This window comes from Sorex araneus, chromosome 10, assembly GCF_027595985.1.
Source record: "Sorex araneus isolate mSorAra2 chromosome 10, mSorAra2.pri, whole genome shotgun sequence".
NCBI lineage: Eukaryota > Metazoa > Chordata > Mammalia > Eulipotyphla > Soricidae > Sorex > Sorex araneus.
In genome coordinates, this window is record NC_073311.1 from 66,945,030 (window position 1) to 66,969,773 (window position 24,744).

General features: G+C 67.0%; 1 protein-coding gene across 2 annotated transcripts; it reads right to left on the bottom strand.

Annotated features, from left to right (window-relative positions):
• Positions 1–212: 212 nt before the first annotated feature.
• Positions 213–24,505, bottom strand: SYT10 (synaptotagmin 10). 2 transcript variants are annotated; one of them, XM_055118204.1, is made up of 8 exons: positions 24,239–24,505; positions 17,637–17,988; positions 12,504–13,110; positions 7,430–7,550; positions 7,134–7,305; positions 5,688–5,817; positions 4,748–4,795; positions 213–4,266 (listed from the first exon to the last, which is right to left on the bottom strand). In XM_055118204.1, the coding sequence occupies exons 1-8, from the start codon at positions 24,381–24,383 to the stop codon at positions 4,195–4,197; spliced, it is 1,647 nt and encodes a 548-aa protein (XP_054974179.1). In that variant the 5' UTR covers positions 24,384–24,505; the 3' UTR covers positions 213–4,194. The 2 variants fall into 2 exon arrangements, with proteins under 2 accessions (XP_054974179.1, XP_054974180.1); XM_055118205.1 differs by lacking the exon at positions 4,748–4,795.
• Positions 24,506–24,744: the final 239 nt, after the last annotated feature.

Below are 24,744 nucleotides of genomic sequence, written 5' to 3' on the forward strand. Positions count from 1 at the left end.
TCTCCCTCAGCACCGGGGCGACTGTTCCCTGGATCCTGCATGGGAGGGCCCAGCATGGCGCTGGGTGTGTGTGTGTGGGTTGGGTGTGTTGAGATGGGCGGGGTCTATGGTGGGAGTGATGGATCACTCCGCCTTGTCACGGGTGCCAGTGCCGGCGTCGAGGAAGACGCGGCAACAGCGTCTCCAAATGAGATGCGGCAACAGTGTCTTCTTCAGACGTAAGTTATAATCACTTTATTGTTCAAAATACATACGAAACAGTAAAATTAGATTTCAAGTGCTTTTCCATTTTCTCTTACAAAAGTAGTCGGAAACTGCACACTTCGTAACGACTGAGGTTTTGTTGTCACATGATTCCTCTGAACCTGACGCGGACGCTCACGCATTCTAAAGGGGACGCAAAAATACTGGGATATAAGACCTCCGTGAAAGGCGACTGCAGAACATGTGTTCTAAGGAATACAAGTATGTGCTGCGGAAGTCACGAGTGGCTGGCCTCCGTGTTCAGAAGCCGGAAACACAAACCTCAAAGTAACCTGAAATTCCTGTTCTACAATACGAAGTCAGAGATACTGATTTGAACCATGGCGAGGTAAGAATACAACACAAAGTTCAGCTTAAAGGTCACCTGTGGACAATGACTGAAAGACACAAAGAAGCCAGGTACTGAGGACTGAGTCACCCAATGTCACGCAGGACGCGAAGACGGCACCCGCCTGCGAGTTTTCCCACGAGGCCGCGTGCTTTGGGCGACCAGGAGCACAGGACGGCCTTTCTCTGGGGCCTGTGCCATCGTGCCCGCGATTCTCCCGTGTCTGGTGGGAGAATCTAATCACTTCTCTCGGCTGGGGGGGGGCTGATATAACGTTAATGCGAATGCTGACTCGGGTTGGCCGTTTTGTTTGAAAACTACGAATGCGAGTATTTTACATGTTGAGCCTGTCTACCTGCGTCTTTGTACAGCGTCTACAGAGTTATCTACACTGGCGTCTGCCGCGTGCCGGGTCACCGGGGGCTTCTGCGAGACGGAGTAGAATAAAGCCACACTGAGAGTTAGGTGGAGGTCGAACATGCAGCTTGTACAGAGGGTGATTCTGTGGCCGAATTTTACACAATCTTAGGAATTTTTTCCGCTGGTCTGTTGTTCTCTAGCAAAATCACAGCCCATTTCCTGTATTCTATAGTACTAATTGAGAGAAGGGAAAAGGAACCCAGCGTACGGGACTTCCAACGAAGACTATGCCCCACCGATGCTCCATGTGCCACGTGCTCTTGTGTGGCGCTGAACTGCCCAGCTCTCCTCATGTGTGGTGGCGGGGTGGCGGCCACCATCCCAGAAGGGCCTTGCTGCTGGGTCCTGCCGCTGGGCTGCTCCCTGCCGTGGCTCTCACCACTCGAGGCCGAGCAGGGCGGCAGCTCGTTCGGGAGGAAAAATTTGCAGATAAACACCACCAGCATTTCTGGCACAAACAGTGGCACCCTGAGTCTCATGGGAGCCTGGGGGCCACCCCCTGGTGGGCTGAGGGGACAGAGAGTGTCACTCCCACAGGACGTCCGTGCGTCCTGCTAAACACGAACGTTGCTTGCTCTGTGCTTGGGGAGACCCCAGTCCCTGCTCGGGTCCTGTTTCTCACTTTCGGGTCTGGGTCTGTCACATGACTTGCTGTGGGGTCGCTTGTGCCCGGAGGGACGGGACGGGAGAGAGAAAGGCCTTTCTGCTCGCCTGAGGAGACTCCTGGACCCGGATGAGTGGCCGGTGTCCGCATTCGCGTCCTCTCGGCCAAGTCACCGCAGACTGACCACGGCCGGGCACCTCTGTGCGCTCACGTCACTGTTCCATGCTATGAGGATGAGACGGGACAAACCAAGGAGAAATCTCACGGAACACGACACTCTCGCCTGCAGCAGCCGTGCCGGCCACGACGCTGGGAACAGCCTTGCGCTGGACCGGCCGTTCCCACGTCAACCTCGGTGGGTCTTGCCAGGTTCAGGTGAATCGGCCCTGAGCCACATCACTGAGTGATTGCTATGTGCGGGGGTGGGGGGTGGGGGGGATAGACTCCCGCCGGGGCGGAGGGGAGCTGGCCGCTGGCACGGGGTCGCAGAGTTGGCTGTGGCATCCCCGCCACTTCCTGCCTGTCTCCACAGGCAGCGGGGCCTTGGCTGAGCTGTGAAACACGGACCGGCCCGCCCTCCCCGACAGCCCGAGCTGCCTTGGAACGAGCCACGCAGACTGGCTCCTCCCCAGCTCGAAGCCCAGAGGGTGCGGCTGGCTCTCGAGTGGGCCTCGGTGGTCTGACACGTGGGCTGGGGCGGGGGCTCCCGGGCAGCCGGGAGAGCGGGTGCCCAGGAAGCTGCTGGCCTTGGGGGGACTCGCGCTGAGCCGGCTCGAGCATGGGGGCGGGCAGTGACTGCTCTCCCGGGTCTCACTAGCCGAGGCACTGAAGGACGCCCAAGGGGAGGTCCCGCACTGCCCCTGGCTGGGCCCGGCTCCCGCATGCCTGGGACCCGCGTCAGCTCGGCTCGGGGGTCTCGGGTCCCTGCACAGGCCTGTGGCTGCCCCTGAAGGCCGATGCCCGGCGTGCCAAACACCTCGGTGGTGCCGTGAAACACCGGCCCCGCGTCACGGCCGCCTGACCAGGAAAACCCTCCCGGAATCAGGGAAGGACTGTTTGGGTGGGCGTCAGAGTCCCCGCCCCGGGCCACACGGGGGAGTCAGGGCAAAGACCAAGTGAGTGGAGCAGCCCCCTCCCAGTTGTCCACGCACCGGCCAGGGACCCCTGGGGACCACGGCCACAGCAGCCGCCAGCAGCCCCAGGACAGCGGGCAGGTGTGGGGGGCAAGGGCAGGAGTGGGGGGACGGGCAGGTGGGACAAGCAGGTGTGGGGGGGCGCGGGCAGGTGTGGGGGGTCGTGGGCAGGTGTGGGGAAGGCACGGGCAGGTGTGTGGGGGCGTGGGCAGGTGAGGGGGCGTGGGCGGCTGCACATCGGAGCCACTTCCTGTAACACCAGCCCAGCTGGCGAGTCCACAGCCCACTACAGACACTGGCTCTGCCAGGACCACGCGCGGGTCTAGGGGGAGCCCAACGTCCTCAGTGAGGGAGCACGCCCACGCCAGCACTCAGCCATGGGGAGGGGCGCCCACGCCAGCGCAGGGTCAGGGGAGGGGCGGGGACAGCCGGCCCCTTGCTCTAGTCCGGGACGGGAGCCGAGTCGCTGCCGAGGAAACCCTGTTCCCGACGGTCCTGCACTCCGGGCCGGGGAACCTCCTGCCTTCCACTGCTTGGATCGGAGTCTCCTCTCCGGGCTTCCGACTGGCGCTGACCCGGCTGGTCTCAGGCCCGTCCCGGAGGCCGCCGGGGGTGAGCACTGTCTGTCCTGAAGGGAGCTGCGCTTCCAGGACGTCCGTCTCCCGACAGTCCCTGCCCCCTCCGGGCGCGCGGGTGCCGGCTGGGCCGCTGCTTCCGGAGTCGGCTCCTGCTGACGGCTGAGGACAGACTCTCCACGGCCTGTTTCTGCGGCGGGGCGGGAAGCTGGTCGTCCTCTCTGGGAAACGAGGGGGCGGGCCCAGCAGCCGGGGGGCCGGGGGCCTCCCGGAACAGCCGGGTACGGGGGAACACGGGTGGGCTGCGTTTGGGGTCCCCGTCACGGCCTGCGCGTCACTGAGTCAGCCCCGGCCGGCCCGGGAGGAGGGAGGCCCCACCCTGGCGCCCGAGGGAACCTTCTGGGGACACGCAGGGCCTGCAGGGGACAGCGGGGAGAGCCGAGGGGTGGGGAGGGAGAAACCGCCTGGGGCCGCCCCCGCTCCGAAGGGGTCCCCACCGCTGCTCTGCTGTCTGGCTGCTGCTGAGTGACCAGGTGGGGGCGGGGCTGGGGCGGGGGCCACGGTGCCCAGGGCAGGTCTGGGTCCTGCCGGGCCGCACGGGTCGGGCCGTGTGAGGGTGACCGTGACCTGTGCCACCGCTGCCCCCGTCTGGGCGGGCTTCTCGCTGGAGGGGTGTGGCCTGCGCACGCAGACAGTCCTAGGAGGGGACGGGTCCGGCGAAAGGGGCGCCTCTGGGGGGTGCGGGCCAGGTGCTCTGGTTCCGGCACGGCGTGGGGAGCGGCGGGAGCAGGTGGTGGACGAGGCGGGGGCTTCGGTCTGGGACGTTTCCACGACCAGATGGACCCTCACGTCTCCAGCCGCAGGCGGGCGTCAGGGCGTGGACAGGGGCCTGGGCGAAGGGCAGGAGCCCTGGCTGTCAAAGCTGGAGGCGCGGCCTGGGAGCTGGGGACGAGACGGTCACCCTGAGTGCCCGGGGCACCGTACCACCCTGCCTCACAAGGACGGGGGCAGGCGTCTCCGGGGCCCCCTCAGGGACCCAGGCACAGCGACGCGGGGAGAGGCCGTGAGGCCTGTGTGTGGACTGTCCACACCCAGAGGGCCCTGGCGCCCTGCTCACTGGATCCCTCCACAGGGGCCGCAGATGGACCAGGGCGGGGCTGCGCCGGGCAGAGGGGCGCTCGGGCGGGGACGCCTCCTCCCTGGGCCCCGACATTCTCCGACTGGTGTCGTAACAGCCAGTCCCAGCAGAGAAGCTCCGAGGGGTCTTCCCCCGGGGTCGGCCCTGTGGAATGACCTGGGGCCGGGCCACGGTTGGCGGGCAGGGGGCAGGTGGGCGAGAGCAAGGCAGGGGTGTCTGCTCTGGTCTGCAAAGCAGCGAGACTCAGGCACGGGCAGCCTCTGTCGCAGCTTTGCAGCGACTCACCCGGCTCCCAAGGGACCGAAAGTCTCGCTGGTTGTCTGGCCGCTGCCCCTAGGGTCGCAGTGAGAAGGTCGGGTGTGGGAGGCGCTTCCGCCAAGCACAGCCCTGTGGGCCGGGGCCCGCCAGAGGTGGCTCAGGTCTCACCCTGGGGCTACCTTCCTCCTCCTGCCTCTCCTGCCGCATGAAGAGCCCACGTTTCCCCACACACCGGCTGTACCCCGAGGCCCTCCCTGGGCAGCCCGTGGGGGGGGGGGGCTGTGCCGAATGGAGCCAGGGATCCCTGCACACGCGGGACCCTGATCTGCGGGCTGTGCACATGGGGCCTCTCTGCGGTGTGTGCTCACGTGGACGGCTGATCCCAAGATCTACACGTGTGTGAACATACTATCCTGTGGTCTTGCACGAGTCTGTGGCCTGTGCCTGTGTGGAGACACTGATTCTGTGGGCTGTGCACATGTGGTCACTGAACCCCTGGCCTGGGCGTGTGCGGACACTGATTTGTTGGTCTATGCTCATGTGGGTCACTGATCCTGTGGTCTGTGCATGTGTGGGCGCACTGATCCCGTGGTCTGTGCACATGTGGGCGCACTGATCCCGTGGTCTGCACTCATGTGGGTCACTGATCCCCTGGGCTGTGCACATGTGGTCACTGAACCCATGGTCTGGACATGCGTGTGGATACTGAGCCGTCGGTCTGTGCTCATGAAGGTCACGTGGTGTGTGCACATGTGGTGCTCCCGCCCCAGCCCCCGAGCAGCAGACACCTGCACGCTTTGCTCGTGGCTCCCAGGGGGCCGTGGAAGGCAGGCGAGCGGCTGTGCTGACGCCCGGCTCTCTGGGCTCCTGTGCAGGGCCCTGAGGGCGGGCAGTGGTGCCGGGGCCTGTCTGGGGGACAGGCAGGCGAGGGTGACGGGTCGTGCAGGGGACTGTGCCCGGCTCTCACCTCCTGCAGATGGTGCCAGTGTGTGATGGGCTTGCGGTGGTAGGCCAGCATCTCGTTCCAGTGGTCCCGCCCGAGGCCCTCGGCATCCAGCCCTGTCCTGCACACGCCGATGACCTCGTTGTGGCCGACCCTGCGAGCAGGTGGGCAGATCAGCCGAGAGCGGGACCGGGGCCGGCTGTGTTACCCCGAGGCGGCGTGAGCACAACTCAGATCTCACTGCCCGCCCGCCCACCCCGGCCCGGAGCACATGTCGCTTGCTGGGCAGCTCCCCAGGGCCCGCTGGCACTGCCCAGGGGCGTCACCCTGGGCCCGGGCACACAGGGGTGGATGGAACTCGGCCGTGTGCATCGGGGACTGGCTCCTGGGGTGCCTGTGCCACGCGGGGCAGCTGTCGTGAGCCCCAGCAGGCTCTGGAAGGCCCGTGGCCAGGGGGTGGGATCCCACCTGCGGCCCCTCGCTTGGGAGTCCCACTCGCCAGGGGGGCTGGAGACGGCCCCTGCAGAGCCCGGACTCGGGGGCACAGCGGGGGCCCGCCCCACTCTGAACCTGGTGCGTGGTGGCCCCGGGTCGCAGGCGTGGCCGGGGCCCCTGCAGCAGGCAGTGGTGGCCTCGACCCAGCTCTGCCTCCCGGCATGGTGTCTGGGGGCCTCTGTCCCTCCGGGGTGCCCAGAGGAGGCACCTGTGGCCGTGCCCCCGTGTGCTCCCACTCCGTCTGCGGCCGACCGAGAGCCGGGGCACAGCTGGGAAGGGGACGCCGTGGCCCCCCACCGCGGGGGCTGGCTCGGGGGACGTGGCCTTGAGGCCAGCGGAGCTCAGGGCTGTGCACGGACACTGTGTCTTCTCTGCCTGTGCCTCCTGCTCTGCTGGACGTCAGGCAAGTACTGGGCACGGACTGGGCACAGGGTCAGTGGCCACTTGGGCTCAGAGATGCAAAGAGCAAACGGGGATCGTGTGGGCTAGGAGCCGAGGGGGGAGTGCAGTAGCCGGGTGGGCTGTGGTGGGGCCATCCGGGGTCAGTGGGGCAGCAGGGGGTCAGTGGGGCCAGCAGGGGTGAGCGGGGCCAACAGGGGTGAGTGGGGCCAAGAGGGGGTCAGCAGGGCCAGCAGGGGGTCAGCAGGGCCATCCAGGGTCAACGGGGCAGCAGGGGGTCAGCGGGGCCAGCAGGGGTGAGCGGGGCCAACAGGGGGTCAGCAGGGCCAGCAGGGGGTCAGTGGGGCCATCCAGGGTCAGCAGGGCAGCAGGAGGTCAGTGGGGCCAGCAGGGGGTCAGCAGGGCCAGCAGGGGGTCAGCGGGGCCAGTGGGGATGGACAGTGGCGGGAGTGCACGGGTGGGCGCAGGGCTGGGGGCAGGTGAGGCTGCACACGGGCCCAGGACAGCCTGAGTGGGCACCTGTCCCCCCGGAGAGGAGCTGCTGCCCTGGGCGTGGGCCTGCCCGGGGGCGCGTACCTGTCGTAGTCCATCACGGCAATGGCCAGGCTGACCTGGTCCACGCTCTCCGGGGGGATATCGAAGACGATGGCCTCGTTGTACACGGGGTTCAGCGTGTTGCGCTTGGTGGTGGTCTTCCTCTTCTTCAGCCGCCGGCCCTCGCACATCAGCGACACCTTCACGTAGGGGTCTGGGGGCAGCGCCGCGGGGTCAGTACGGGCAGCCACTCCCGGGGTCACGCCCCTGGGCTGCCGCGGGGCTTCAGAGAGGGGGCCGGGGAGACGGGGTGTGGGCGCCCCCGGGCCTCCCCCTACCTGAGGCGCCCGTGATGTCCATGGCCTTCAGGTTCCGGCACTTGATGACGGTCAGCGTCATGCGGCCCGCCGTGGGCAGGTAGCACAGGGAGAACATGATCTCCCCCAGGTCCACGCTCTCCTGTGGGGACAGGCATGGAGTGGCCGGAGCCAGACTGACCCCGCACTCACCCCTGCCTGCCCCGGTGTGCACTCTGCCGTCCATGCGAGGCCCAAGAGCAGGACAGCCCGCCTGCCACGCGTGACGACCACGGCGCTGTGTCCTGAGTCAGGGTGGACACGCAGAGCCCCGCGGACGAGGGTGCGTCCAGCCTGCCCTCGGCCGGGAGGGGAAAGCACCAGCAGTGCGTCTGCCGCGCGGCCCGGCCCTGCTGTCCCTCCCTTCCTGGGTTCCCGGGAGGCGACTGTCCAGGCCCACGCCGCAGGGGGCTCGGACAGTGGCTCAGACGATGACCGTCCCTGCGAGCACGGGGACACGGGGGCCCAGGGAGAGGAGGGACACAGCGGCGGGCGTCACCTCACGTGTTCCCCACCAGAGCCGAGTAGCTGCACGCCTCTTCCCGCCACGCCACACCACATGTGGCCACTTCCCGCGCCTGCTTCCCTCTACCCCGTCTGTCTCACGCACACAGCGCCAGGATCCAGGTGGAGCCCCAGCGTCACAAGCAGAGAGAAGTCTGGGAGTTCAAATCGGAGGTGTGCGGGTTAGGGAGGCCAGCGCGCTCCTGCCCAGTCGTGGACACTTCCTCCCTGCCGCCTGTGCCCTCATCCCGGCCAGCTCCCGTCCTGCCTCTCTGTCCTCGTCCCGGCCAGCTCCCGTCCTCCTGCCCCTCTGCCTGTGCCCTCGTCCCGGCCAGCTCCCGTCCTGCCTCTCTGCCCTCGTCCCGGCCAGCTCCCCGTCCTCCTGCCCCTCTGCCCTCGTCCCGGCCAGCTCCCGTCCTGCCTCTCTCCCATGGCCCCAGTGCTCACCTCTCTCTCTAACAAGCCCAGCCCAACGACGAGACGTGGTCCTGTGGCTGCCAACTTCCCAACCACAGCCTTTCAGACCGTCTCCCTGGCTTCCCGGCCGCCCTGCTTACGCTGTGGGTGGCTATCAGCTGGACGAGGGTCAGAGCTGGCGGCCAGATGCAGGTGTGGGAAGTGCAGGCACCGGGTTTTTGCTGAGGACACGGCTGTGGGCTGCCCCTCTCCTGTGAGGCCCGGGCGTGCCCCTGCCCGAGTCGCGAGACCAGCAGTGGACACGGGGACCGGCTGACACCAATGACTCAGAAACCCCCTTCAGAGAAGCCTGGGGCAGGGGCTGCTCCCTGGGCAGCGGGAGGGCTCCCGGGCTTCCATCACTCTGGAAAACAGGAACAGCCTGTTCTCTGGTTGGTGCGTACAGCCAGACTCTGGTGTTAAGTACAGGCTGACCGGACATGAGCACAGACTGCAGGAACAGGCTGACTGGACATGGGCACAGGCTGTAGGAACAGGCTGACTGGGTGTGGGCACAGGCTGTAGGAACAGGCTGACTCTGGGCGTGGGCACAGGCTGTAGGAACAGGCTGACTGTGGATGTGGGCACAGACTGTAGGAACAGGCTGACTCTGGGCATGGGCACAGGGTGTAGGAACAGGCTGACTGGACGTGGGCACAGGCTGTAGGAACAGGCTGACTGGGCGTGGGCACAGGCTGTAGGAACAGGCTGACTCTGGATGTGGACACAGGCTGTAGGAACAGGCTGACTCTGGGCGTGGGCACAGGCTGTAGGAACAGGCTGACTCTGGACGTGGGCACAGACTGTAGGAACAGGCTGACTCTGGGCGTGGGCACAGGCTGTAGGAACAGGCTGACTCTGGACGTGGGCACAGGGTGTAGGAACAGGCTGACTGGACGTGGGCACAGGGTGTAGGAACAGGCTGACTGGACGTGGGCACAGGGTGTAGGAACAGGCTGACTGGACGTGGGCACAGGGTGTAGGAACAGGCTGACTGGACGTGGGCACAGGCTGTAGGAACAGGCTGACTGGACATGGGCACAGGCTGTAGGAACAGGCTGACTCTGGATGTGGACACAGGCTGTAGGAACAGGCTGACTCTGGATGTGGACACAGGCTGTAGGAACAGGCTGACTCTGGGCGTGGGCACAGACTGCAGGAACAGGCTGACTGGACATGGGCACAGGCTGTAGGAACAGGCTGACTCTGGGCGTGGGCACAGGCTGTAGGAACAGGCTGACTCTGGACGTGGGCACAGGCTGTAGAACAGGCTGACTGGGTGTGGGAACAGGTTGTAGGTACAGGCCGATTCTGGACGTGGGCACAGGCTGTAGGAACAGGCTGACTGGATGTGGGCACAGGCTGTAGGTACAGGCCGATTCTGGACGTGGGCACAGGCTGTAGGAATAGGCTGACTGGATGTGGGCACAGGCTGTAGGAACAGGCTGACTCTGGATGGTGGGTACAGACTGTAGGAACAGGCTGACTCTGGATGTGGGCACAGGCTGTAGGAACAGGCTGACTCTGGACATGGGCACAGGCTGTAGGAACAGGCTGACTCTGGGCGTGGGCACAGGCTGTAGGAACAGGCTGACTCTCGATGGTGGGTACAGCCAGAGCCTGGACTTGGTTATAGTTGGACTCCAGTGCGCACAGCCAGACTATGCATGGCAGGTACACTCAGATTCTAGGTGGTGGGTACAGCCAGACTCTGAGTGGGGGGTACAGCCAGGCTCGGAATGGAGGGACCCTAAGTGCGTAGTCTCTTTTGGGGTTGTGTCAGTTCTATCTGTAAACGGTCCTGGCCAGTTCTGGGAAGAAAACGCAGATTTAAGCAGCTGATGGTGCTAACCGGCTGTTCCTGTGCAAAGCAGCGAGTGTGTGGAACAGCGGGGCAGGGGCAGGGCCACCGACTGGGGGAACCGAACCGACGGAGCCCGGCTGAGCCATCCAGAGTGAGGCGCACGGGCCAGCAAGACGTGCCTCGCACATGCTGCCTCAGGTCCCTGTGGCACTGCACGGCCTGAGCCCTGCCAGATGTGACCCTCCAGGCACCTCCGAGACCCCCAGCTCCGTGGGCCCAGGCAGTCCACACAAGGACCCAGCAGCCGGCTGGGTGAGGCTGCCAGGAGGGGCCCCTTGGAGCCCCCACCCCGGAAGGCCCAGGGAGCTCAACCTGCCAATTCACACTCACGCCCCAGCCCGGCTGTCTCAGCACACGGCATCGCTCCCGACTCCCACCGGCCCGGGCAGCTCTCCTGGCCCAGCCGCCGCCCCTGCTCCCCATGGGGGGGAGTCAGGATTCCACTGGGGGTCCCTGCGGGGATGTTACCCTCGGCAGAGTGTCCCAAAGGCCGTCTCCCTATCACTCGCTCAGGACCCGCTGGCCGCTGGCGGAGCGTCGAGCCCCCTGCGGACACCGTAAGCGAACAGACCAGGGCTGGAGAGCCGAGGGCTTTGGGCTCAGCCAGGAGGGTTCGGGACAGTCGATGCCAACTTCTCCTGTGCAACATCTGGCTGTGTGTTGGCGCTCGCTACACTCAGCGCACCCGCTGAGGAGAGCCAAGGGCACCAGCTGCAGAGGCAGGAACCCGCAGCCCGGGAACCCGCGTGGACGTGTACTGTGTGCAGACACACTCTCGTGGGGAGGTGGCTGGGCCAATGCTGGTGGCCAGGGGAGCAGGAAGGAGGGGGCGACTGTTTTCTCAAGCTCGGCGAGGGGAGAGGGACGGCCTCAGTCACCCCAATCCTGTCACACCCTCATATACACTGCCAGCCACCTCGTCCACACTGGCGGACATATGCTATCTACACTGACCAGCAGACTCCTTACACTGCCGGCCGCCTCATCCACACTGGCGGGCATATGCTATCTACACTGGCCAGCAGACTCCTCGCACTGCCGGCCACCTCGTCCACACTGGCGGGCACACCTCACCTACCCGGAGGGCCTCCTTGTCCATGCCAGCGGGCTCGCCTGTCCACACTGCAGGGCCAGACCTCACCTAGACTGCGGTGCAGTCCCTGCAGACAGTGTGGCGACCCGCCAGCGGTGAGAGCCCAGGACACGGGCTTGGGAAGGGCCGGCCCCGAGGCGCGGCCCTAAGGAGCGAGGCACACGGCCCCGTGGCACTGAAACAGTCTCCCCGTCTTGGAAGCGTCTCTCCTTCAGAACTACGACATCTCAGGCTGATAGGTCAAGACACTCGGAGGTTGAAACATCAACACTTCCGCTTAACAAGGTTTCTCTGGAGCTCAGCCTGCCACCCGAGTGTCTCCAGCTCCACTTCTCCGAGTCTACCCTGGCGACCTATCTTGAGTCAAAGATCCCAGCCTTACATGAAAAAAAAAAAAAAGGAAAAATAACAGGTCTTGTTTTTTGTGGGGGCCACAGCTGTCGTTGCTCAGGGCGAGTCTTGGGGGCCCTGGGGGTGCCAGGGATTAAGTCCAGGTGGTGTCGTGCAGGGCAAGCATCTTGCCCACGGCACTGTCTCTCTGGCCCAAGAACAAGAGTTTGAAAATAAACATTTTTGACTAATTCAAGCACCCCGTGGTTAGGAACGAGACCGGAGATTTAAGTATCACGTACTAAGAGAATGAGAAGGAAATGGGTGTGGATTTTTAAATGAATCAAAGCACAGTTATTGAAAAATACGCATCGAAAAAAGTGCCAACGTTATACACCACTGACAGCATTGTAACCGAACTCCTTTCAGTACGGCTTTCTACTCAGGGTGAAAGCTTTATTTATCTGCTGGGCCACACCTGGTGACGCTCAGGGCGTACTCCTGGCTCTGTGCTCGGAAACACTCCTGGCAGGGCCTGGGGGACCCTATAGGGCCCCCGGGAGGGCAGTCACCCAGGTGGGCTGTGTGCAGGGCCGTGCCCACCTGCGGTCCTTCCTATGTGGCCCAGAACAAAAACTTTGAAGATGAAACAGTCTGTGCCACCCTGGCGTCACCACTCAGCCCCGAGGCAGGAAACTGCGTGTCTGGCACCTGCGGCATGGGGGGCGGGGGTGGGGTTCTTGATCTGCTCTAGAACTTCCCCGGCAGCATGGGGAGGGTCCTCAGCGCTCTGCTCGGCCCAGACTCACCGTGGTCGCCCCGTGGATGTCCTTCCACACGGAGGCCTCCCGCGACAGGTCCGAGACCTCGAACAGGTTCTCGAGCACCACCTCCCCGATCATGTCGTGCCTCGAGAACCGGTCGAAGTCGTAGACGCTGAAGTGCAGCTTCCGCTGGCTCAGCTGCTCGTAGGCCACGGGGAACCGGAAGGTCTCGTCGAACTGGGGGTTCAGCGTCTTCCTGTGCACGCGCGTCTGGAACTTCCTCTTCCTGTCGGGTAGCAGGTACATCTTCACGTAGGGGTCGGACGTGCCCGTGAAGTCCTTGGCGGGCAGGTCCAGCGCCTGGATCATGCGCACGAGCAGCAGCTGGTTCTCGTAGTCGTACTGCAGTGCGAAGTGCAGCTTCCCGCACGGCTCCGCGCCCCCCGGCCCCGCGCCCTCCGAGTCCACCGACTTCTGCTTGTACAGCTCGGGCTTGATCCTGCCGATGCTCGTGGAGGTCTCCCCCTCGGACTTGATCCTGCCGATGCTCGTGCTGGTCTCCCCCGGCTGCAGCACTGGCTCCGCGCCCGGGCCGAAGTCCATGCTGCTCACCTGCTTCTGCCGGGGCAGGTGCCTCCTGAAGGAGTTGTGGCTGCGCGGGCACAAAGACACGCACATGTACACAGGCGTACGCACGCACAGGTGCACACACATACACATTCACACGCGTGCATGCAGATATGTACACATGTGCACAAGGCACACATGTACACAGCCACACACATGTGCATGCAGACACGTGCCCAATGGCACACATGCAGACACGTGCATACATATGCAGACACACACAGGGACATACATGCACACAGATACATGCATGCACACACAGGCACACATGGATACACATGCAGACACACATGTACACACGTGTGAAGATGTGCAATATATGCACACATGAGCACACACAGCACAATGCACAAATAACATACATGCACAAATAACATACATGCACATATATACATAGGCAACACAAGGCACATGTGTGTACAACAGACAGGGTACGCACGCACATGTGCACACATACACATTCACACATGTGCATGCAGATATGTACACATGTGCACAAAACACACATGTACACAGCGCCACACATGTGCATGCAGACACATGCCCAATGGCACACATACAGACACGTGCATACATATGCAGACACACAGGGACATATATGCACACAGATACATGCACGCACACACAGGCACACATGGATACCATGCAGAAACACATGTACACACGTGTGAAGATGTGCAATATATGCACACATGAGCACACACAGCACAATGCATCCATGCATAAATAACATACATGCACATATATACACAGGCAACACACAGGCACGTGTGTACAAGAGACAGGGTACGCATGTGCATGAAACACACATGCATACAGACACAGGATCATTAGCCAGGTGCCTGGTGTGTTGTGCCCTGCAGAGAGCCCCCCACCCTAGGTAAGGGGGACCACTGCCTGTAACACACACACACACACACACACACACACACAGAGCTACGCTGGGAGCCAGAGGCCTCAGGCCGTGGAACGGTGACGCCGCAAAGACACGACATGGACCTCAGGGGCCCCGGCTCTGGGCACAGAGGTGCCCGGCAGGCTCACAGCCCCCAGCCGGGCCCGCGGGGCTCAGACCGAGGCTCCTACCTCAGCTGGCACTTCCCGGCCAGGCCCCATGTGGCCTCGGGTAGGAGCACCCAGACCGAGTCTGCTCGTCCCTGGCACTGAGGCAACTCAGGAGCTTGTGCTCAGAGGGAGGCGGATGGCGCCATCTGTCTGTCCGTCCGTCTGCTGCAGGGACTCGGCTCACGAGGTGGAAGGTTCTAGCTCTGGGCAGGGTGTGGCTGTCCTGGCACTGCACCCACCATCACTGTTGTGTGAGGGTCAGCATCTGCTTGCGCCAGGCCGGGCCTCCTGCTGCCCGGCACAAGCTGGGGCCTGGAGACGCCGCCTCCAGGCTGGCTGCCTGGCTGTACACTGCTTTCTGCCGGGCTCTGCCTGGCGGCTCCTGAGAGGCCATAAGACACATCGGTCCCTGGTCCTGAGTCAGCACTGACGTTATGAGCCCCCCCACCCCCAGAACTCGTGGCTGTCCCTGCAGGCCCTAGTCCCCGTGCGTCTCTGCACAGCTCACTCTGGCCTTGCTGCTGGGGGGGCGGGCACTGACCCCTGAGTGGACTCTCATCTGCCTGGGGTGGCTCAGAAGACACTGGGTGTGTCCAGGTGAGCACCTGGCCCAGGGCTACCCCGGGGTCCTGCCCGCTGCCCAGCGCAATCCGCGGCGGGTGCAGTCCTCCCTCGGGGGCTGAGGACAGTGTGGCCCTGGGCAGCGGCTGGCCTGGGCGGTCCTCTCTGGCCTGGGCACCTCGCCCGCTGCTCTGCAGGTTCAGCGCCCCTCGGGCCCCGCCCGGCCTTCTCCCTTCCTCCTCTCAGACCCCTTTCGTCCGGCGAGACCAGGGCCCATGTCCCCGTGGCCGAGTGGCCTCGGGGCTCTGGCCTGTGACACAGCGTGGGGCAGCGCCCACCCTCTCTCGGGCTGCTGTCTGGATCCTCCTGTCACCTGTCACCAGCACATCAGCGCCCATCCCCCGGGCTCGGCTGAGGGGTCCCAGAGCCGGCTCTCCCCACGCCCCGGACACGTGGCTACCCCCACATCCTCCCTGATGTGGGAGGGTTGGCCGAGAAGTGCCCCGCAGGGTCAGACACAGGTCGTCCAGCTCTCACCCCGGGGACCCCGAGAGCGTGGCCCTGGGCCCTGCTTGGGCAGGGGCTGCTGACCGGGCACCGGCCTGGCCCCCCGAGACCAGCCGTGCTGCTGGGCGGCCCTGGACACAGGCCTCTCTCGGCCCCGTGTGAGAAACAGGCGACAGCACGGTGCGCTCGGCCGCACTGCCACCCGGCTCCTTTCCCGTGGCTGATGCTAAGCGGCATCCTGACAGCACGGTGCACTCGGCCGCACCGCCACCCGGCTCCTCTCCCACGGCTGATGCTAAGCGGCATCCTGACAGCACGGTGCACTCGGCCGCACCGCCACCCGGCCCCTCTCCCTCGGCTGATGCTAAGCGGCGTCCTCACAGGCGTGCCAGGGGCACGGCCCCCGCGACGCTCCCTGCAGTGTGACCTGCTGGCTGGTCCCCACCGGGAAGGGTCTTGCTGAGGTGCTGGTGGAAAGGCGGTTCCGAGGGAGACGAGGTCGGGCTCCCAGCGGCAGCGCCGTCCCCTGCTAAGACCAAGAGCAGCCGAGGCCCTGGGGTCCCCGCGAGTGCTGACGGGGCCTCCGGGGGCCCCTGCACAGTCTGTGCCCCCAGAGCTTGAGGGTGCTGCATCCGTGAAGAACCTGCCCCTCTGCACAACCGTTTTCGGTTCAAGCCTTTCTCCTGTGTGCGAAGCCCCTTCCAGAAGGGTCCAGGAGGTGACACTCCACTTCTGCCCGCCGTCCTCGCCCTGGGAGCTCTGGAGACCCCCGGCAGTGGGAGCCAGGTGCTCCACTCAGGAGGCCCTGGCCACAGGCAGGCACCGAGAACAGTGAGGAGCACGGTGCCACCATCGCCACGGCAACACCGTCTCACCCTCGGCAACGACAGTCCGAGGGGCTGGCTGGTCGCTGACCACCTGCAGCCTGGGACGGCCCAGGGGATGGTCCTGTCCACACGCCTGACAGAGGCCTGCTGATCCGCCCGCCCCCGCCCCCGCCCCCGGGGGTCCTTCACTGCTGGCTCCTGACCAGCTGCTGCCCTGCCCACACGCCGTCTCCCGGGTCCCTGAACTGGCCACCTGAGGTCGGCAGTGGCCACGATGGCCTCTGGCATCCTCGGGACCAGACCCTCCCGGGCACCTGGCGCAGCGACCCCGTCCCTCTCTCTGTGCCCGCTCCTCCGCCTGCTCCTGCCCAAGCTCAGACCCTCCCGGCAAACCAACGGCCCCGAGGACATAAACTTCCCGTTCAAGCTGCCTCGCCCACCCCGTCTGTCCACCCACCCCGCAAGCCCCTCCAACCTACGCAGCCCGTCCCGCACGTCCTCTGGGGCTCGTGTCACTGCCTTCCTCGGGGACACGCACGACCCCCTTTCCTCTGAGACCTGCGTCATCTGCTTTCCTCTCTGAGTCACGTATGATCCGCCTTCCTCTGGGACACGCGTGATCCCTGGATGCTTCCTGGGATCGAGAGGAGCTTTCTGTTCCGCTCGGTCCTTGTTCGCAGGGCCCAGCTCCTCCGGGAGGGAGAGGTGGCGGAACCGCCTCTTCACGCCAAGAGGAAGGGGCCGGGGCAGCGTGTGCCCCGGGTCAGAGCCCTCGGTGGAGGGGCCCGAGTCCTCCTGGATGCCCGTCCACCCGAGCGCAGCCTCAGGGCTGTCCTCGGGCCCGCAATGCTCCGCGGGTCACCGAGCAGTGGCCCGAGACTCCTGAACGTCGGGCCGCTGGCGGGCGGCATGCCTGGGCACTGCCGAGCCTGTGGGCAGCAGTGAGACGGGCCGACCACGCGAGACCACCGCAGACTTGGTTATTCTAAGGAAGGTCAGCTGAGGGGCAGTGGGGGTAACAGTTCAGTGTCCACAGTGAACCTCAGCGCATCTCAGGTCACGTCCCGAAACACCCACCTGAGGTGGCCGAGCGGCCAGGGGCACGCGACCAGGCTGAGCTTCAGGCCCTGAGTGACAAACTGAAATGGCCAGAAACACATGGGCCGGCCCCCAGCCCTGACCACACCGAGGAGAGTCCCCGCCCTGGCCACAGGGTCACCAGGGGCCTGGCCAGGCGCTGCTGCCGTCCCGGTGCTCTGCGGCGGGGTGGCTCCACCCTCACGCTCCTTCCGTGTCCTGCTCCCCGCGTCCCGCACCGTCCACACGGCCTGAGCCTGGCCTCCCCTCCTCTCCTAGGGCACCTCCTATCAGGACTTGTGGACACGCACACACACATCTCCACACACGTGCTCACACACACACGCGTACACACACATCTCCACACACATGCTCACACGTGCGCACACATACATCTCCACACACAATGCTCACACGTGCGCGCACACACACGTGTACACACATCTCCACACACATGCGCACACACACGTGTACACACACATGTATACACACACACAGTGCCGGGCTGCCTCACCGGGACGAGGATGTGGGCTCCGTGGTCTGCCTCTGCACACGCGCGTGTCTGATCAGATGCTCCTTGAGCGCCGTCTGCACCTCAGCCGGGATGTCGGGGGACGTGTGGCTGATCTTGATGGCCGGCTCGGGCGCCCTCGGCTCCGCGGCCCCGTCCTCGGGGGTCTCCTTCTTCTCCTCCTCCCTGTCCAGCACCTCGGTGGGCGTGCTTGGCGGGACGGCCCCCGCGGGGGCCGCCAGGGGCTTGTTCCTCCAGCACGGCCAGCACAGCTTCCAGAAGACGAACAGGGAGACCAGGAGCAGGGCCAGCCCGCAGAAGCTGACCACCACGGCCAGCAGGCTGATGGAGACATCTGCGGGGACCACCACGACACGGGTCAGCGCGGGGGCTGGGGAAGCTTCTCTGCACACCGCCCCGGGGTTCTGAGCTGGGGGCCGTGGGGGTGCAGGCGGCTCTGAGCTGGGGCTGGGGTCCATGGGAGGCTCTGAGCTGGGGCTGGGGTCCATGGGAGGCTCTGAGCTGGGGCTGGGGGCATGGGGGGCTCTGAGCTGGGGCTGGGGGCCGTGGGGGCCTCTGAGCTGGGGCTGGGGCCCGTGGGGGCTCTGAGCTGGGGCTGGGGTCTGTGGGGGGCTCGGAGCTGGGGCTGGGGGCCGTGGGGGCTCTGAGCTGGGGCTGGGGTCTGTGGGGGGCTCTGAGCTGGGGCTGGGGGCCGTGGGGGGCTCTGAGCTGGGGCTGGGGGTCATGGGGGCTCTGAGCTGGGGCTGTGGGGGGCTCTGAGCTGGGGCTGGGGGCCGTGGGGGGGCTATGAGCTGGAGCTGGGGGCCGTGGGGGGCTCTGAGCTGGGGCTGGGGCCCGTGGGGGGCTCTGAGCTGGGGCTGGGGTCCCTGGGGGGCTCTGAGCTGGGGCTGGGGGCCGTGGGGGGCTCTGAGCTGGGGGCTGGGGGGGCTCTGAGCTGGGGCTGGGGGCCGTGGGGGGCTCTGTGCTGGGGCTGGGGGCCGTGGGGGGCTCTGAGCTGGGGCTGGGGCCCGTGGGGGGCTCTGAGCTGGGGGCTGTGGGGGGCTCTGAGCTGGGGCTGGGGGTCGTGGGGGGCTCTGAGCTGGGGCTGGGGGTTGTGGGGGGCTCTGAGCTGGGGCTGGGGCCCGTGGGGGGCTCTGAGCTGGGGCTGGGGGTCTGCCTGCTGCTCGTGTGCCAGGAGGGCTGTGCTTGGCCGTGTGCCAGGCCAGCTTCCCGCCCTGTGCCCTGCGGCCCCCGTGCTCTAGGAGGGCGACCTTCTCGCCCCCAAGCTGCCGACACTCGGGCGTGACCCGCGTCCCCCGTGCCAGTGGGGCCCGGATCCACCCCACTGGCTGGTCAGATCCACGGCTGGTCCCTTCTTCGTGGCAGCTTCTGGCGCCTGCGGGCGTGTGGGGTGCAGCCCCGGCCCGCCAGCACGAGGACCCCCTCCCCCGGGGGCACGTCACCCCCCTGGCCGGGGCCCAGGCACTCAGGGCTGCCGTCCACCGTGACGGCCGTGGGAAAGGCCCGAGACGCTCGCTGCTGACCGCAGGCTCAGGAGGCCGGGGGGAAGCCGCGTGTCCAGCCGCACGCCGGGTCCCTGGGAAGCAGCTGCAGAGACTCTCCCGGAGCCCAGGGCGGTGGTGAGCGGGGGGCTCGGTGGGGAAACTGAGGGACAGTGACCTCCCGCAGGGCACTGCGGGCCCCGGAGTCTACACTTCTCCCCGTGCCCGCCTGCCGGGCCGCGGGCAGAGGGCCGGGACATCCCTCCTGTCGCCGTGAGGGCTCTGAGGGCGGCTCCGTGGACGGAGCATGTGCGTGCGTGTATGTGCGTGTGCGACTGTGTTCGAGAGTGTGTGCATGTGTGCGTCCATTTGCTTGTGGACACGGCAGTGGGCTGCAGCCCCGCGTGGCTGTGGCTCTGCTCAGGCTCTGGGAGCAGCGTGGGGGCTCCATGGGGGGCCCAGAACCCGCGTGGCTGGAGCGGGCGCCCCCGGAGAGGCAGTGCTAGAGGCCAAGGGCCCGTCAGTGTGTCCACATGGCTGGGCCCAGCCAGAGAGGGGAGCAGGGACGGGGGGGGGCAGGATGGGGCTCACGGGGGTGCAGGGAGGAGCCGCCCGGGAGGGACGGTGTGGGCAGCTAAGCAGGACATGGGCTGGGGCTGGGACCCCAGGGGGGCAGGGCCCAGAGCCCTGAGCTTCCTGGGCCACGTGTGCCCAGGTGTGGGCAGAGGTGCCGGTCCCCAGGGGGAGGTCTGTCCCCACCCCAGGCCGAGACCCTCCCTGCTGCCCGCCCAGTGGGAGGGGTCAGCTCAGGCATGGCAGGGGCAGGGTTGAGGGGGCTCAGGGACCTCGATCCCCGGGAGCTGGTGCCGGCACTGGGGAGGGGACAGCCGGGAAGCAGCTGCGGCTGCTCTTACCTCTCAGCCCCCCGAGACGCTCCCGACAGACCCACGCTAGAGACCCCCAGGGCTCTCCTGCCCCCTGTCCGCTCAGCCTGGCTGGGGAGCACGGGGAGCAGGGGCAGCAGTGAAGGGATGGCCGGGCCCTTGCTCTCGCCCGTCCTTTCTCTTGGGTGTCGTGTTGCATGGCGCTTCAGACCCATTCCCCAGGGCCGGGCAAGAGGCCGTGAGGGAGACGTCCTGGGGCGGGGGGGTGGGGGGCCGGCGCCCAGCTCTGGGAGGCCAGGGAGAGGGGTCTAGCAGGGGCCAGGGAGGGGCGGAGCTGGTGACCGACTGTCCCCGGACGCCTGCAGGAGCCGCCCTGGGCGTCCTCCCGGGAGCCTCTGGGAAGGACAGAAACGAGATCAGGCTGCAGGATAATCAGGTTGACGCTCCTTGGCTCCAGTCCGACTCCACCCAAGCCGGGGCTGCGCGAGCGTCCCCGACTGCCTCACCCGGGCACCGCAGCCGCCCCAGACCACACACTCAGCACAGGCGGACGCGCCCGACACGGGCAGGAACTTCCAGAACACCACGCTGGGCGGCGTGGGCTGCCTGGGCCCCCCTCCCCTCTCGCTCTCCGCTCACCTCGGGGTCCCCGCGTCCCCGCGCCCCAGAAACCTTCATCTGCCCAGGGCGCCCCACCCGGCCTGCACGGCCGCCCTCACACCGGGAACCCTCCGGACGACTCAGCCCCTCGCTCTCCTGCTCCAGCCAGCCCTGGGCCCGACACTGGGGGCCAGCACGGCCACTTCCTCACGTCTGACCCTGGACTCGAGCCCGTCCTGCTCGACACACCCCCGTCCCCTCTTCCCTGCTCAGTCTTACTCCTGGGCTGTCCACCGCAGCCCCGCGGGCGCATCCTGTGAGCTGAGGCAGCCCCTCAGCAGAGCCCGGGGGGCGGCTCCTCAGGCCGCCCAGGGGTGCCCGTGCTGGGAGCTGCTCTCTGAACCAGCTCCAGGCCGTGGGCAGGACCCTGAGGGACCGTCTGCCTGTGGCCTGGGGCCTCTGCCCGGGCCACTCAGCACCGTGCCCTCGGGGTCCAGGCACGCAGTTTAGTGCAGGAGCCAGACGGGGGAGGGGCCGCGTCCCGGAGCAGCTGTCCAGAGCGTGGACAGACACCGGGCAGGCGAGGCCTGTGTCTTCACTAGCACTCTGGCAGACCCTGCTCACTGTGGGAACAAGAGGGGCCCCGGGGCCGGCCCAGCAGCCGGGAGTGCTCCCTCAGCCTGCCGCGCTCCTCCCCTCCCGGCTGGACGAGGCCAGCGGAGACTGGGCCGGGCTTCCGGCGTCTCGGGCCTGCGTGAAGTTCCCGTCCCGGCAGGAGAGGCTGACGGCTGGGAATTCTGGCCAGGTTCCGCCCGGGACACGTGACGGGGGGCGCAAACGGGCACCCCTCCTGTGCAGGGCCGATGAGCACTTTCCGAAGGCGCGAGGAGAGGCCTCCCCCGCGCCCCCGCCCCGAGCAGCAGCGCACACAGTGACCCACTCTGCAGTCCTGGGCCCGGCCTGGCCGTGCACCCTGGGCCCCGCTTCCCAGAGCTGGGCCTCCTGCTCTGGTCCTGCCACAGGAGCACGGGCCGGACACAGGCTCCTGTGGGCATCTGTGTGCCCCACCTTCAGTCTGTGCTCGGGTTCTGGCGGGGGCCGAGGGGGCTTTTCCATGACGGATGAGCGAAGGAACGGCCGCCCTCCAACAGCCTCGGCCTACTGGCTCCTCCATACTCGGCAGAGCCAACGCAGACCGGGAGAAACACGAGTGTGATTCCAAGACACAATCACTGCCGTGGGGAAGCCGGCTAAGCGAGCCACGGGAACGCCTTCCTCGGGCCGGACTCTGTCCAGACCCTTGGTGAATGGCTGCAGATGCCCCACAGAATCTTTGCAAAGCTACAGCGTGGAGTAACGTTCACAACACAGGACATGGTGAGGTGCAATGAGGCAGAAGCAGGAGAACCAGATTTCAGGGGCAGGCGTGCCCGTGAGCTCTGACACGCGTGGCCACGTCTCGGAGGGAGGTGAGCTGACACCTGAGCACTGCGCAGCCGTCTGAGGCGGGAGGAAGCCAGGCCAGAGGGCCTCGTCCTCTCCAGCTGTCCTCTCCTGCCCCGTGGCCCAGGGGAAGCCCGTCTTTGTGTCGTGTGTCCACAGTGTAAGAAGCCCCGGTGGGCACTCGGCGAGGTGAGCACTCGCTCCAGAGAGACGGAGGGGCCCACGCCTCGGCCGCCTCACACCAGGTGCTCGGGGGCACGTCACACAGCGTGGCCATCGCCCCACCGGACAGACAGCTTGGGACAGGCTGCGGTGCTGCACTCACCCACGCGGGGGTGGAAGGGATTTTTTTAGACTTTGTAGTCAAATTTTTATCTCAAATGAGAATTGCGAAGAAACGCAGAATCAGAAGGCTGACGGCAGAGCTTGGATACGTGAGCTGAGGTTAAACAATAAACTGGCACGCGGTGAGCTAGTGGGGCGGTGACCAGCCCTGCAGCCTGCGTTCAGGCAGCCCCCGCTCCCCAAAGCCTCGGGGGGGGTGTGACCCTGGGCCGGAGGGACCCCAGAAGCAAGCCTGGCCCCGGGGCTCTGACTTCGCCGTCGCTCCGAGCAGTGGCGCCCAGGACGTCCCGGCTTTCAGCCCGCTGTCCCCGAGATGGGGCAGGAGGGGCAGGGCTGGAAGGCTGCAGGGTCGGTGGGTGTCCTGGGCAGCGGCCAGCGGCCTCCCACCTTCCCGGCCTGCTGCTTCCCCCCTGCAGCACGGCGGGCTGGCAGGGCTGAATGCCCCTCCTCGTCCGAGTGAGGCGCCTGCACGGCCAGCAGCTGCCCACGGCGCTGCGCTCTGGCCACGCTGCAGAGCCTCCCGGTCTACCTCGGGACCCTCAGGACAGGGACGCTGGTGCCGGGAGGGGCCACGACCACACTGCAGAGCAATGGGGCGAGGGGCGGGCGCCCGATGGGGACAGGGGTAAGGACGAGGCCCCCGGGGCTGCTGGCCTGGGATCTCTGGGACGGAAGGACCAGGGGCCACAGGTGGCCAAGGAGGCTCCAAGCGTCAGACCCCGGTGGGGCAGGCATCAGCACCACAGCCTGAATCCCGAATTTGGGCCACTCTCGGGTCCCAGACCCCCCCCCCAGGGGCCCTGCTCGTGTTAGACCGAGTCCCCATGTGACCAGCTGGGTTCCCAGGGGATAATCGTAGGCGCTAGCGCCACTGTCTGGGGCAGAGACCCTGGACGCTGTCCTGCCTCAGGGGCCCTGTCCAGCCAGCCTGGGCCCGGGATACAGCCCTGGGTGTGTGAGCCTGCGGGGTGGGACCCGCACCCCGGGGCTGGGCTGCTGATGTCCTGCAGCAGACCCCCAGCCTCCCTTCTCCTCTCCCCACCCCCCCTCGCCGCCCCTCCCTCGCAGGCTTCTGAGGTCAACAGCAGCTGGGGGAGGGGCCAGGTCGGCCCCTGGGGCCCCTGGGCTGTGGCTTCAACCGGGCCGGTCCGGTCTAGGCGTGCGACCCCGCGCCCGACTGTCTGTCCCTGTGTCCCCGCGTGTCCCTTCCTGGCCGCTGGCGCAGCTCCGCACCTGTTGCCTGGCGACCTCGGCTCTGGCCCGCAAGGCCGTCCGGCAGCGCAGCCTGGCGCCGGGACCCCGCAGGGCGCAGGGCTCGGCCGGCCTCTGGCTCCTCTCCCGCCCGCGCGCCCCCACGCACCCGGGCAGTGCGCGGCTCGGGACGCGGCCCCGCGCCCGGCGCGACCACCACGTGCGTCTAAGCCTCTCTGCGCCCGCTCGCGGGGGCCCCGCACCCCAAGCCAGCAGCTCCCGCCACAGGTGGCCGCGCTCCCCGGGGCGCAGGGCAAGGAGCAAGGGGCACGGGGCAAACAGCAAGGCGCAAGAGCAGGGCGCAAGGAGCAGGAGCGCGGGGCTTGGGGCGCGGGTCCAGGCGCTGGGTCGGGGCGCGGGCCGGGTCGGGGCCCGGGCGCGCATTTGGGGCGCGTGTCGTGGCTCGGGGTAGTGGCGCGGATCGGGGCCGGGGCGCGCGTTTGGGGCGCGGGTCGTGGCGCGGGGTCGGGGCCCGGGCGCGCGTTGGGGCGCGGGTCAGGCCGGGGCGCGCGTTTGGGGCGCGGGGTCGTGGCGCGGGTCGGGCCGGGCGCGGGTCGTGGCGCGGGCCGGGGCGCCTCACCTGTGCCGCCCGGGCCGGCGCGCTCGGGCGGGAAGATGCCGGCGCAGCGCTCCCACTCCACCTGGCCGGCGAAGCAGAGCTCGGTGACGATGTGCAGCGCCTTCTGGCACAGGCTGCTCACGCCGTCCTCGCGCCGCAAACTCATGGTGGCGCCGCGCTAGCCGCAGGCCGGCCCCGAGGCGCCCGCAGCCATCGCCCGGGGCGCGGACCCTCGGGGCGCGGGCGGGGGGCGCGGAGCCGGGCCCGGCGCGGCGCGACCCTCTCCGGGCGCCGAGTGCGCGGGCCGCGGGCGGCGGGGTGCGGGGCTGCGGGCCCGGCGCGCGCGGCCAATCGGAGCCGCGCGCGGGAGTGCGGGGGGCGCGCGGGGCGGGGGGAGCGAGGCCCCGCCCCGCCCGGCCCCTCCGACTGTCGCTGACCCGCGGGCCGCTGGCCGCGGGGCCGACCCAGAAAGTTGCCCGGGAAAGAAGGGGCGGGGGCGCGCGGACCCCGCGGGCAGCGGCCAGTCC